Source organism: Pteropus alecto, unplaced genomic scaffold (assembly GCF_000325575.1).
Source record: "Pteropus alecto unplaced genomic scaffold, ASM32557v1 scaffold94, whole genome shotgun sequence".
Taxonomy (NCBI): Eukaryota; Metazoa; Chordata; class Mammalia; order Chiroptera; family Pteropodidae; genus Pteropus; species Pteropus alecto.
This window is the reverse complement of record NW_006437736.1, coordinates 11,225,564-11,239,254: the sequence shown is the minus strand read 5'-3', so window position 1 is coordinate 11,239,254 and position 13,691 is coordinate 11,225,564. Positions and strand designations below refer to the sequence as shown.

The 13,691-nt window shown below is 47.0% G+C and overlaps 1 protein-coding gene across 4 annotated transcripts in view; it reads left to right on the top strand.

The window, feature by feature from the left end:
* The window catches only part of ELK3 (ELK3, ETS transcription factor), a 64,312-nt gene that overhangs the window by 38,134 nt on the left and 12,487 nt on the right, over window positions 1-13,691 (top strand). For 3 of the 4 annotated variants that reach the window (XM_015591484.2, XM_025048786.1, XM_006914591.3), the window contains exon 3: window positions 8,655-9,434. In XM_015591484.2, the coding sequence (XP_015446970.1) occupies window positions 8,655-9,434 (780 nt within the window). The remainder of the gene's footprint in view (window positions 1-8,654; window positions 9,435-13,691) is intronic. The other variant, XM_025048787.1, reaches the window with a different exon arrangement.

The following is a 13,691-nucleotide window of genomic DNA, read 5'->3' as shown; positions in this document are numbered from 1 at the left end:
GTCAGACTGTGGTCTGGATGGGAACCCAAACGAGTTGCTGAGGAGAGGGTGTTGGCTGGGAAGCTGGCGGCCTGGAGAGTCACCTCTGCTACTGCTAGTTTTGGGAACTCAGCTTGGAGCCTGGGGTCCCTCATTTGTAAAGTGGGTATCAAAGTGTTGTGAGGCTTATGTGCAACAATGTATAAGTCTTCTGTAAAGTCTATACCCATATAAGGAATTTAGATTATGTGAAGGCAGAATAAAACAAGATAGTGTGATATAATGTGGATGCTATACAATTACATCATTGCTCGCTAAGCTGAATTCCACTGAGTGAGAGGTCATGTTTTGAGGACCTATATGAGTTGGGCACTGATGTGTGTTGTTATTTTGGAAAAAAACTGCCCTGTGAGGTATTTTTATTTCCTTTATAGAAGTGAGCAAACTGAAGCCAGAAGTTTGGGACCTTTCCCAAGGTCATAATAATTTGTGAAGCCAGGATTCGAACTCAGGTCAGTTCACCCAGCACTGGTTCCACTTAACATCTGGCTCATCAAGGCTCCGGGCCTGTGTCCTTGTGTGGGCAGCTCTGGACAGGCCTGTGCACAATCAGAGGAGCTGGGCAGTGCTCCCCGTGCTCCCTCCAAGTACTTCTGCTGCTCAGTGGGGGCCATAACCAGGCTGTGTATGTAGACGTTAGCTTCCTGTTGTTTTCCCGTCACCCTCATCCCTTAGGTGTCACCTGCTGAGAGGTGGGCTTCCAATGGCCAGTCTGCAGTGGTGGGACCTTATGCAGGGTGTCCCATCAAAGCAGGCCCCTCCTGTACCTTGTGGGTGGGCAGAGGCAGCTCTATTTCTAGTTAAGGAACAGGCCTCGCGAAAGGCTGGCCTTCCTCACAGCAGCTAAAAATAACCGTTCCGACAAGAACTGTGCTTCCTTAGCAGAAAGCTGGTTTTACCGGGCACTCTACAGTTACCCCGCGATTACTCTGGAATGCAGAGCCCCGTGGTTCTGGCGGACTGAGCTGAGCAGCAGCCTCTGAGCCAACAGCAGCTGCTCTCTGGGAGAGGGCGTGGTGTTGGAACAGGAAGGGCTTCGGTCTTGGCTCTGGATAGGACTGGGTTCAGACTTCAGCTCCACCAGTTACAAGCTGCATGATCGTGGGCTAATAAGCTTTTTGAGCCTGCTGCTTTGTCTTTCTTTTTTTTTTTTAAGTCTTAATTCGACAAGTCATACATATATTAAATACATGTTTTAAAACATGACGATGCAGATAGGCAAAATAAAAATACAAATCAATGGTAAACCTACTACCATTCAATTGTATTATATATCTTTTGAGATTAATTTTTTCCTTTTACTATATAATTATTTCGTTAAAATAATGGAAGATGCCATGCATGTTGCATTTTTAAAAATCTAATGTATGTTTAAAGACACGGGGAAATATTAACAGTGTATTGTCCTCTAAAATAGCTTCATGGTATTCAGTTGGATGGCCTTCCCAGTGTTTAACCCACCCTCACTTCCAATCAAGAGCCTGAACGTCATCTTTAAAAGGGGATCACAGTGCCCGTGTCGCAAGGTAGCTGTGCACATAAAGCACGTGGCAGGCCCTCACAAATGCTGCTTCCCTTTGCTCTTTCTGGCCACTGGTTCCTTTCACGTGGGGTATCTACCACAGCAAGATGAATGTCCCCGAAATAAATCCATCCCGCTTTCCCCGCTTCAGGCTCTCGGTGGCAGACACTTAGGGCCAGCAGCCTGCGTGGCCTTCCCCCAGGGGCCGAGCCGAGGCCTGCCGCAGCAGACACCATGGAGCTGGGCTGCTCCCTCCTGTCTGGGCAAGCGTTCCCTGCTCTGCGAGGCATTGGAGAACAGTGATCAGCTGGGTGTCTGGTTAGTGTCTGCCCCACTTGTCAGGCCAAACGTGGGCGTCTCTGTTGAAGCTGCCATGGCCTATAAGAGGGACACGTGGATTCCACGATTGTTCCCATCTGCTGCCCCGATCCCAGGCTGCACCCCGCCCCGCCCCACCGCCCTGAATGAATTGGAATATGTGAGGTTTTCTTCACAGTGGATGTCAATTGCTGGACACGCTAGGCATGACATATTATAAGCCTTGCATCTATTTCTTATCTGAACCCAACTAAATAAAACATCATGTTTCCCCTGCTTGGTTGAGATATGTAAACCAGGTGTAATTCTGTCTGCCACAGACCCATTTCACCACCCAGAACTGTGGATAAAGCAGGACGAATACGCACAGCCTTCTGAGAGGTTTCATTTGGCTTAGTTGTCATTGGAGCTGAGAGAGAGTTTTTGCTTTGTTTTGTTCTTGCTTAAATGGGAGTGTAAAAACGATAATACTGGCAGCTAGTGTGTATTGTGGGCTTATGTGAGGCTGTCTCGGGCGTTCTGCTGTAAGCTTTATATGGATTATCTCGTTCAATCCCATGAGGAGGTCGGTAGGCCAGTCTCCACTCTGAAGATGAGGAGACTGAGGCACATGGCTGGTGAGAGATAGGCATGATATTCGAACCCAGGCAGTGACTCTGGAACACTATTCCTGGTGGCAGCCCTTGTGACAGAGTCAAGTGTGTATTTATGGGAAGATCCACTGCTCTGTCCTCTCTATCCAACTGTAGGGGCTGGGTTAAGAAAAAGCCGGGCTGTTTGTAGGAAGAATCTTTTACACAAACCTTCCTGCTTGCTTAGTGAGCTGCTGGCCTTTGTCCATTTTCAGAACAAGATAGGAAAGTTGCAAAATCAGGGCAGGAGTCCTGCAGTTTCTGGGAGCCCCCAACTGGTAGAGAATTAAGTGGGGGAGGCTGTAGCCATACTGATGAGACCAACTACTGGTCTAGCTCCTCCTGGGCCAGGAGCAGGCCTGGGGGAAGGGGAGCACTGGTGAGAAATGAAAGCTAGGAATGAGAAGTATGAGCATAGGAAAGCCCCATGTGTGACCTTGGATCGAAATCAGGGTTCCAGGCCAGAGCCGACGCACCCAGCAGATATTTGCCTAGTGTGAGGATAAGTGAAATTACAGTTTTTTAAGCTCTTGCAGGAGGTAGGAGGTTGTGGGTATTTGTATATGCCCCCAGTGTCTGTCTCGGGGTTTTCACTTTAAAAATGCCAGCAAAAAAGCTCTTGCAGGTATACGAACGGGAGCAGTCACATGGAGCTTTAACCAGCCTGGGGATTAGCCACAGAAAATGTGTCCCTCATGGGGTGAAGCCACTGGCTTCCTGCCTAGGTTAGTGGTTTCTCTAGAGAGAGTCATTCATTCAACAAACATGTAGTTAACTTAATATTATCCTTAATAACATCAAAATTAAGAAGGTAAGTTCAATTACACAAACATCTTTCACTACCTAGCATTGTATATAATTTTTTAAAAAATCAATACTTAATAGACATTTCTAATTTATCCGCTACATGGCATTATTGAACCAGACTCCTTCTTCCTGTTCAGTGAGAGGAAAAGGCAGAGTTGAGTGTGTGTACGTGGACTTAAACATACCCATTGGACACACCTGTTTTCATAAGCCAGCCTGGAACCCGGGAGGGCAGCAGACAGCACCGAGGGGACTGGAATGTCACCTGCTCTCGGTGTTTTCTGTCCCAGAAGGGTGACATGACTGAGGGAGACTCTCATGGGACCCTTCGGTTGCCACAGGTAGCTGGTGAGTCGGGAAGGGTTCCTTTGCACAAGTTGGTCGTAGTCCTGCCCCAAATGAATTGCGTCACCTTTAGGCTTCTGCATCCTCAAAACACCGACTTGGGAAGAGTTTTGGGACCCAAGCTTCCACCTTTGCCCTGAACTGCCAGTTGGGGGTGTGTAGGTGGACGTTGCTCGCCGCAGTAGGCCCTGTCCTTGCTGCCTGTTAAGCTCACACGGAATCCCGGGCCAGTAGTCCACACCAGTTGTGAATACAGATTTAATGGGAAATTGTGACCAAAGAGGCTGGTCCTGTGTGTGTGTGAAGGGAAGCAGATGTGCGCAACTGTTGCTCTAAAACCACACTGGAGAGAGTCACTTAGCTCAGCCAAACACAGACAGCAGTTGTCAGGTTACCAGGCAACTGTAAACAACAAATACTTGTGGGTCTGGGAGGAAAGGGTGAAAAAAAACAGACTTTTTCTAAGTATCCTCATCACTTTTCATAATAAGAGCCCATCCCCAAGTGCTCCTGTGTCCTGGGCTATCTCAGCCCGAGTCTTGTTTCACCTTCCATTATGGCCAAATGCTCTGGGGTCAGACTGCCCAAATACTAGCATGTGACCGGGTAATTTATACTCTATGAACCTCGGTTTGCCCATCTCTGAAATGGGGATAATAATAGTTCCAATCTCTCAGAGGATTAAATGAGTCAGGGTGGTCACGTTTTTAGTACACAGCCTGACAGTATACGTGCTCAGCAAATACTACCTATCATTATTACCCTGTACTGTGAGTTTTCCAGCAAGCCCCTCATGGGGCAAACTCTTGAAACGAAACCTCGCTTCAGAGACCACAAAGAGAGTGTCAAACGCACATGCCACAGATACTCTGCCGGGGTCTACCCTGGAAGTGAAGGAAGAAGGGGCTGCCACTTCAGCTGACCCTGGAGGCACTCACCTCCTCTGAGTCCACATACCTATCTAGGTCTCCAGCTGTGGGCATCCTGGTGGGGGCTTTCCTTACCTGGTCCCCTCCCATGAACAGATGTCGGGTACAGAGTTGGGCTTTCAATTACCTGTGTTGGAGCTGGGCTGCATCTCTCTGACCTTCCTTCCTTCCCTTTTCCCACTCATTTCCCTTCCCAGCCTTCTGTCCTTGGAGGGGTTTCAAATTGTCCAGGTAGCCAGATCTAATGTATCTTTCTCATTGGCTTCTAGAGAAGCAAAACCTGTTCTGGTTCTTTCCAAAGGCTGTTTCTTCCTCCTTTGGGTCAGCTCCATAAACTGTCCCCATCCCCGTCACTGTGCAACTTTTCTCTAAAAAGCTCTCTTGATGTCCTAGTGGCTCACCTCACGGAAGCAGCAACTATGGACGGGCCCTTCTTGCGATGGCTGAGTTCAGTGCCCTTTGAGGCATGTCCTTTTTGTATACTCAGAGTAGGGTTTAGCATGTTATGGCAGTCACCAGGCAGCCACAGAAGGTTCCCACCATCTTCCCTTTAAACATGTACAATTCTTAAGATTCCTCATGTTCCTGAGGGCATTATGCTAAGTGAAATAAGTCAGAAAAAGACAAATACTATATGGTATCACATGTGGAATCTAAAAAACTGAACACATAGAAACGGAGTTGATCCATGGTTTCCATGGGCTAGGGGGGCGGGAAATGGGGAGATGTGCTCAAAGGACACAAACTTCCAGCCATCAGACGAATAAGTTCTGAGACTTAATGTGCAGCCTGGTGACTGCAGTTAACAATACTGTATTATATACTTGAAAGTTACTAAGACAGGAGATCTTAAATGTGGTCACCACAACATCAAAATGGTAATTATGTGAGGTGAAGGATATATTAACTAACCTTATTGTGGTAAGCATTTCTCAATATATACATGTATCAAATTACCACATTGTATGCCTTAAACTTACACAATGTCATATGTCAGTTTATATCTCAATAGAGCTGGGGTAAAAGATTCCTCATGTTCTTTTTTTTAACGGTTTTACTGAAGTATAACTCACATACCATCTAGTTCACCCAGGTATTTAAGGTATACAATTCAGTGGCTTTGAGTATATTTAGTTATGCATCCATCAACACAATATTAAACATTTTCACTACTCCCTTAAAAAATTTCTATGTTTTAGGTAGCATCCCCCAATTCCTCCATTCCACCCCCAAATCCCAGGAAATGACTAATCTACTTTTTGTCTCTGCAGATTTGTCTGTTCTGGATATTTTATATAAATGGAATTAATCATAAAAAATGTGGCCTTTTGTGCCTGACTTCTTTCATTTGACATACTACATTCAAGGTATATTCACGCAGCATGTGTCGGAACTTCATTCCTTTTTATGGCTAGATAATATTCTGTTGTGTGACTATACTACGTTTTGTTTATCCATTTGTCAGCTGACAGTCATGGGGGTTGTTCTTTATATTCTTCTTGATACATCAAGTCCCAGCTCTCTCCCCAAGATTGCTTTCTATTCCCAACCTTTTTTTGAGGAGAGGCATTTTTATCATTTTTATCACAGCCCTGAATTACTTCTTGGTTTGCTTATGAATGTAATCCCTGCTCAGACATTATGTTCTGAATACCATTAATAAAATTAAAGGTTGGTTCTTTTTTTGGAAAAAAAGTTTACAAGGCCTACCAGAAGAAATGATTCAGACCATACCGTTTCTTTTCTCTTCTGGGTAATCATTTAGGCTCTCCTAAATCACTCAGTTTATATGCGTGTTCAACTGGCTGAGGATAAAACAGTTTTCCCCCAGAGAGAAAAATATTATGAGAGAAGAACGAAAATACCTTAGAATTTTAGCAGAGGAACACACCAGGCAAGGATGCTTTCTTTTTACGCAGAACCAACTCTGGATCAGATGGCACCAGTGACACCCTCATGTAACCCTTTGGAGGGAGGGTTACATGATTTCTCCCAGGCATGTTGTCTACCCAGGCCAGTCAGGCCCGGGGGGAACTTGTTTTCCCAACTTTCTCTGAAGGTTTGTAAGTGGTTTTCAGTTTCGCTAGTGTTGAGTGTAAAATGAGGTCAGACAGAGTAGGCGGGATGATGGGTTAAATTGCAAGCCTGAGTGCCAGGATCCCACTGGAACGAATTGTTCAGCTTTGAATCTAAGAGGCGGGTAAGTGAGCCTTGGTGAGCAGTGCTGAGTGAAGTTTTGCCAGGATTTGCATTATTGGGATTGCCGCTGCTGAATGGGGGACCTCGTATGTCCCTCCCTTAGATGCCTGCCCTGAGCAAATCGCTCCCCCCAAATCTCAGCGGCTTGGTAAATATGCTCTTCCCACCTGACTGCTAGATAAATTCTCTTCTGGGATTTGCCAATCCATTTAAGGACAAAGACAAGTTAGCATGCCGAAATGTAACAAGGGGGAAGGCAAAAACATGCACACCAAACTACAACCACAAAAGGAACATCGAGATTTAATTAAATACCATCTCTATTTTACCTTTGAAAATTGCTAACAGAGTAAATCTTAAAAGTTCTTATCACAAGGATAAAAAAATTTATAACTGTGCGGTGGTGGATGTTAACTAGGCTTATTGTGATGGTCATTTTGCAGTATATGCAAATATCAAATCATTATGTTGTACACTTGTACACTTGAAACAAACCATTATGTTGTAACATTTCTGTAATGCTTCCCAGCTTACGGAATGTTACATGCCAATTATATCTCAAGCTTAAAAAATTTCATCTCTACTCAGGGGTTCTTTGATTCTCTCCCTCCAAATCTGTGTGGAAATGTGAAGCAGCTTAGGCTTTAGAATGAATAGATCTTGGTTCTTGGGCAAATTACTCCCCACCTCTGTCAGAAGGATGATGTACCTTCTACCCGGCAAGAGGGTCAGTGTGAGGTCAAACGAGAGCATGTGTCCAATACCGGGTACCGAGTAGGCGCTCAGTAGGGCATCCTTCTAAAGCTCTTCTCCCCCAAAACGTTTTTAAACCCTCAGCCATACTCACGTGTTAGGAGGAACAGTTTGTGAGGAACAGGGAGTTTTTTTCCCACAGGATGGTGCTGCGGGCTCCCCATGCTTGAGGGAGACCGTCTTGGACTCCCTCGAGCACCTGGGACCCCTCATGCGTTTGATAGATATTTGCTAATGTTCCGGTTTAAAACACCTCCAGAACAGCACAGCCTTGAATACGAAGTCCATTCTCCCAAAGGGGCATGAACACTTTTGCAGTGACGGCTGGTTTCCATTTACATCCTCATGTCTGAGGACTGGAGCCATAACCTGAAGAGTCAGAAGTCGACGCTAGCAACCTAAAATACTGGGTGTGTGCCACAAATGTCCACGTAGACATTTTGCTTTTTCTCCAGTGGCCTTCTTGGCAGAAAATTAAAAAAAAAAGGAGACAATGGGTACATGATTTAAGAAAACATTGTGGTGTTTGGTGATAACAACTTACGTTTCCATAATGCTTCCCAGCTTACAGAATGCGTTCCCATTGTTATTTCACTGAATCCTCACAAGTCCCAGAGAGAAGTTGGACAATACTGTATTATGGTTAAGGAAGTGCTGTCTTTACCACTTACCTACCGTGTGGCTATGTGGGTTATTTAAGCGCACAAAGCTTACTCTCCTAAGTTTTAAAATGGAAGTTTAATAATACCTTCCTCTTAAGATTGCTTACAGAATATATGAGATAATACATGAACAATGCCAGCTACCTATTAAGTGCTTAATAATGGCAACTGTTATTCCATTATTAGGTATAATAATCCTCACCTCACAGATGAGGAACCTAAAAATGACAGCTTACCGAAGATCACACCATTAGTAATTGGCAGAATTGGAATGCAAATCTAATTCCGCCTCCAACTTTAGTCCTCTTTCTACTGTACCTTAGCCAAAATGTGTAAATCAGGAATAGTGTGGTGCTTCTGGCGGCACAATTCCCCATCCTCCTGGAGCTCTTCCTCGGTTTCTCTGGTGCACTGACCTTTTCTCTGTCTCCTTCTGTATTATTCACAGAACATCATCAAGAAGGTGATTGGGCAGAAGTTTGTGTACAAGTTTGTCTCCTTCCCGGAGATACTGAAAATGGACCCTCACGCGGTGGAGATCAGCCGCGAGAGCCTTTTGCTGCAGGACAGCGACTGCAAGGCGCCTCCCGAGGGCCGCGAGGCCCACAGGCACAGCTTGTCGGCCCTCAAGAGCACGAGCCGCAACGAATACATCCACTCGGGCCTGTACTCGTCCTTCACCATCAATTCCCTGCAGAACCCACCGGAATCCTTCAAGGCCATCAAGACGGAGAAGCTGGAGGATCCGCCAGAAGACAGCCCTCCCGTGGAAGAAGTCAGGACTGTCATCAGGTTTGTGACCAACAAAAGCGACAAGCACATCAGCAGGCCTGTGGTGTCCCTGCCCTCCACGTCGGAGGCCTTCCTGGCCTCATCTGTTTCAGCCAAGATCTCCTCTTTAATGCTGCCCAATGCCGCCAGCATTTCGTCCGCATCGCCCTCCTCATCTCGGTCCCCGTCCCTGTCCCCTAATTCGCCCCTCCCTTCTGAACACAGAAGCCTCTTCCTGGAGGCCGCCTGCCATGACTCGGATTCCCTGGAGCCCTTGAACCTGTCATCGGGCTCCAAGACCAGGTCTCCATCTCTTCCCCCCAAGGCCAAAAAGCCCAAAGGCTTGGAAATCTCCGCGCCCCCGCTGGTGCTCTCCGGCACCGACATTGGCTCCATTGCCCTCAACAGCCCAGCCCTTCCCTCAGGATCCCTCACCCCAGCCTTCTTCACCGCACAGGTAAGAGCCACACCCATTCTCAGGGGGTTAGCAGAAAGGAGGAAAAAGCAGCCAGAGCACCTTCCTTCTGCCTGGCGAGAGATAATCCTAGGTCCCGTGTACTAAAGTCACTGTGTGAATGTGACGGGAAGTTACTTCCCCCGCCCCAGACCACGGTGTCCATGAGAGAAAAGGTAGGATATTGGCGACAGTGGGATGCTTGGTTGGTTTCTTGCTTTTCAGTGGGCTAAAGTGATCGTAAGCTAGAACAGGCACACTGGTCCTCAAAGAAGATCCAGTGATTTCCTAGGGAAAGTTGAGTGGGCCAAGTGACATTTCAGAAGCCATGTGGGCTTTAGGAAATTGTTATGGCAGAGTCATCTCTGGTGGGGAACTTGATAAGTAGTCATTTGTTTTTTCGTTAACAAGAAAATTGATGTTAACCGACAAAGCCATTGCGATTGTCAGTGTGGAGCTGTATTGTCCCGTAGTGCCTAATAATAATAAGGATAATAAGGGCCATGCCAAACAGTGAGAAAGATTCTTCAGTACAAGCAGTGCTACTGTGAGAATACCTAGCTTCATGTCAGGAGGGAGAGGAAAGCAAACTTGTGGAATAAGAAAGTCTCTTTGGTATAATTAACTCCAATGAGAAGGCACCTTTTCCTCAAAATATAATATTCAGATGCTCTTTCTTGTCCAGCTGGCAATTGCAGGGCAGAGGCAAAGCATGTGCCCAATACGCCCTTCTTCTGCTTCCGCTGGAAAACTGGATGCATTTTGGTGGCAGGGTTAAGCTCTTTGGCTTTGGGGTCACAGACTTGGATTTAGTTCCTGGCTACGCTGCTTGGTAGAATGGTGACTGGGCACTTGCTCTCTGAGCCCGTATCCGCATCTGTGAAATGGATTATTGTGAGGAATCAATGGGAGGATGGCCATGGGAAGAGAGCTAGCTACAGCTGGCAGGTGTTATTATTGTGGAGCCTTGTGGCAGCAGGTAGGGGATCATGCTCGAGGTGGGTAGTAGGAACTCTTGCCATTTCCTGCCTCTGTACTTACTCATCGCCACAGATGTCCTTGCTGTCAGCATCGTTAGCAGCAGCAGCATATTTTGAGCTTTTCATGTATGCCAGGCACTATTCTAAGCTCTTTACATGCAGTATTGCCTGTTATTTTTCAGCTCCACAAAGTACATACTATTATGGTCCCATTTTTCCAGCTGAGGTGGACGAGGCACAGTAAAGTAATTCATCAGAGGTCACGGCGCTGAGAGGTGGTAGAAGCAAATCTGAACTCAGTTAAGTCCGCTCCGGAATCCACGTTCTTAAGTAAAATGTTCTTGGCATTCATTCCCGCTGAGAAAACACCCAGTCGTCTCTGGTCAGACTAGTCCCTGGCGTCTGCAAAGCAGTTGAAAGCAATTCTTGGCCGTTTTCCTCTCCATGGCTTCTCCCAAGCTGGTGGCCCAGGGATTTCGTGTCAGCTGAAGCTTGTGAGCTCGTGGTAATGAGGAGGCCGCCAAGGAGGGGAGAGCTGAGGGCTCCGTTACTGGTCAGAGTGAGCATGTGTGCTCTTACGTCGAGCATTTCTAACCAAGCAAAACTGTCCCGTGGCTGAGGACTGCTGAGTAAATACTCAGAAACAGTAGCTCCTGAAGCAGCTCAGAGAAGTAATGTGAGAGGTTGGGGCCGGGGTGGACAGCCTGAGGATTACAACTCTGTGTTTACAACTCTGATTTCAGTATCTGCTTTCTCTGTGAGCCTGTATCACCATCTCCGAATGGAGTGGGACACTTCCATCCCTGTTTCGTACTGGAGGAAATGGGCTCAGGCTGGCCCTGTGGTTTAGGACCTGGACACAGTGATTTTAGGGTGGCTCCGCTCAGTGGGCCTGAGGATGGCGTGGCTGGACTGAGAGGAGGGCCCTTGGATGATGCGTATGACGAAAGCACACTAGGTAGTGCTCTGAACAGGTTCAAAGGAGTCAAGGTCTGCCCTTGGGAGATGGCAGAATCTCAGGATTTGTGACTCCCTCACCTGCTAGCAGTGTCGGCTCTGCACCTGGCACGTCTGTGGGGGGCCAAGGGTGGCTGACTGGCAGGGAGAGAAGCTATGAGAAACCAGAGAAATGGCAGGCCTCAGGCACTCGGGGGTGTTCACCCAGATGGTTTCTCTGAAGATCAGACAGGACTGTCCTGAGGTTTTACCTTGACTTGACAGGCCTCGAGTCTTTTAGGATTCAGGGTAGGCCTGGAGTCAAAATAGGATTTGGTTTCTCAGAGATTCTGCCCCGCCCAGGAACTGCTTTGTGTGCCCCCAAAACTCACTCGCTCACTCATGTGTCTCCCTCCAGTGGACAGTTAGAAACAGAGTCAGCTGTCTGAGGAGTCTGCCATATTACAGAAGGCCACTGGCCTCAGCCTGAGGGATGAGCTCATTTTCCTGAAATCGTCCCTAGGGGACAGAAGTGAGACTTCCCTTTGCTCCTGGGTCAGTTCTGGGGGTTTCCTCTCTCTCTGAAGGGGGCTTGGGGCTTCTCTCCCATAGGAAACCCTGCCGTCCCACTCCTGCAGCTCATGGGTTTCATACTACTTAGCACTTTGTGTCACAGGAACTCTTTTTTCTTCTGTGGTGTGTGCTGTGTGCAGCGCAACACTGTTTGCACATAAACGTTTGGTTACCTATGGGAACCTCCTATAAACCTTTCTTAACGGTTGGCCTTAGAAGAGAGGAAAGCTGTGCTGTAATACCTTGATGCCCTGAAAATGAAATTCCCAAGAATTTTAATCTATTCCAAGAACTATTTGTTTATTTATGTTTCACTTATTTATTCTAAGAATAATTCTCAGTTATTTTCATCTAGAAACATGGCACGAACAAGGATAGGATTAAGAGTCTTGGCGTGATCAGGGTCTTGTGGTTACAGCGCCCTTTGGGGACCTTATTAAACCACACACCTCACATAAACCCAAATCCAGATTTCAGATTTCATCTCTAACATGATGTGCATGAAAGATCATCAGCCACTCGCCCAGCACCATAACCTCCACTCCCACCACTATGCATTTGCTGCACCTGTACAGAATGCAGTTGAGATGACTCGTTTATGGGTTTTTAATAAACCAAGATTCCTCATGGAGACAGCAGGCACTATGAGGAACTGAAAAATGGGAATACAAAAGCCAGCTGGGTATCAAGGAGTGATATACAGTTGGAGCTCGGCTGCCAAGGTCATATTGGACTGTAGCTAAAAAAGCAAGGATGTTATCTCTGATGGCATGAGCTACAGAAATTGAGACGGGGCAGGAGCCAGGATGTGAAACTCTCCTGGTTCCTAGCCAGGCACCATGGAAGCCTGAATGGTGCCAGCTGGAACTTCTGATCCTCTGCATCTTCTGCACCTTGTATCATCTGTGTCTCTTCCTTCCATTTGCCTCTTCCATTGATTCTCTCTCTCATCTGACGATGTAGAAGTGGTTCAGAATCGGAGGCTGGCACATTGTATTTCCCTTCACTTAAGCCAAGGCCTCTGTTAATCTTACGTGTGATGTTTAAGATGCTCAGCTCAGATACGTGCATGCCCCAGGGCATGAACTCGCCATCAGAGTCTGAGCATGCATGCCCCCGGCTGCTTTATTATTAGCAGCAGCCTTCGATTAGCACTAATTGAGCAGAGACAGCTTGCTGAGGACAGATGCTAAAACCTCCTTTCTGCATTTACTATTTACTGGTGGATGTAACAACTTTGAGCCGAAATCGTAAGGTGGGAATTTAGAGTGAAACGGATGCGTGTGCTGAGAAGCAGTCAGGGCTCACTGTGTCCTGTCCCACCTCTGGGGTGGTCTCTCATCTCATGGTCCCTTTTGCCATTATCACAGAAGGAAAAAAGTTTGTTTTTCCTTCATCCCACTCTGACACTTCCCCTGCTCAGCCTGTGGGGAAGCAGTTGTCCTCTTAGGAGCGCTTTGCTGTGGAAGATGTCACTGGAAGACAGGTCGTGAGTGACCTGCCACTCCCACTGAAGTTTCCTGCTTCCTCCAGCTCAGGCCGCCTGGGGTGAACAAACCATAGTAGTGCCCCCCACCCCTCGCCCTGCCCAGGGGGCCTATCCTGTCGCCATCCACCCCACTTCTGCCCTTTTTTCTCCTCCCACTTACTGTACCTACCCTAGACCCTTGTGGAATTCTCCATTTTGTCCCCCTTTCCTTAAGATCAGCGCCCTCAGTGCTACACCAACTACTGGATGATTCCACTTCTCTTTTTAAAGTCCTCCAAACCA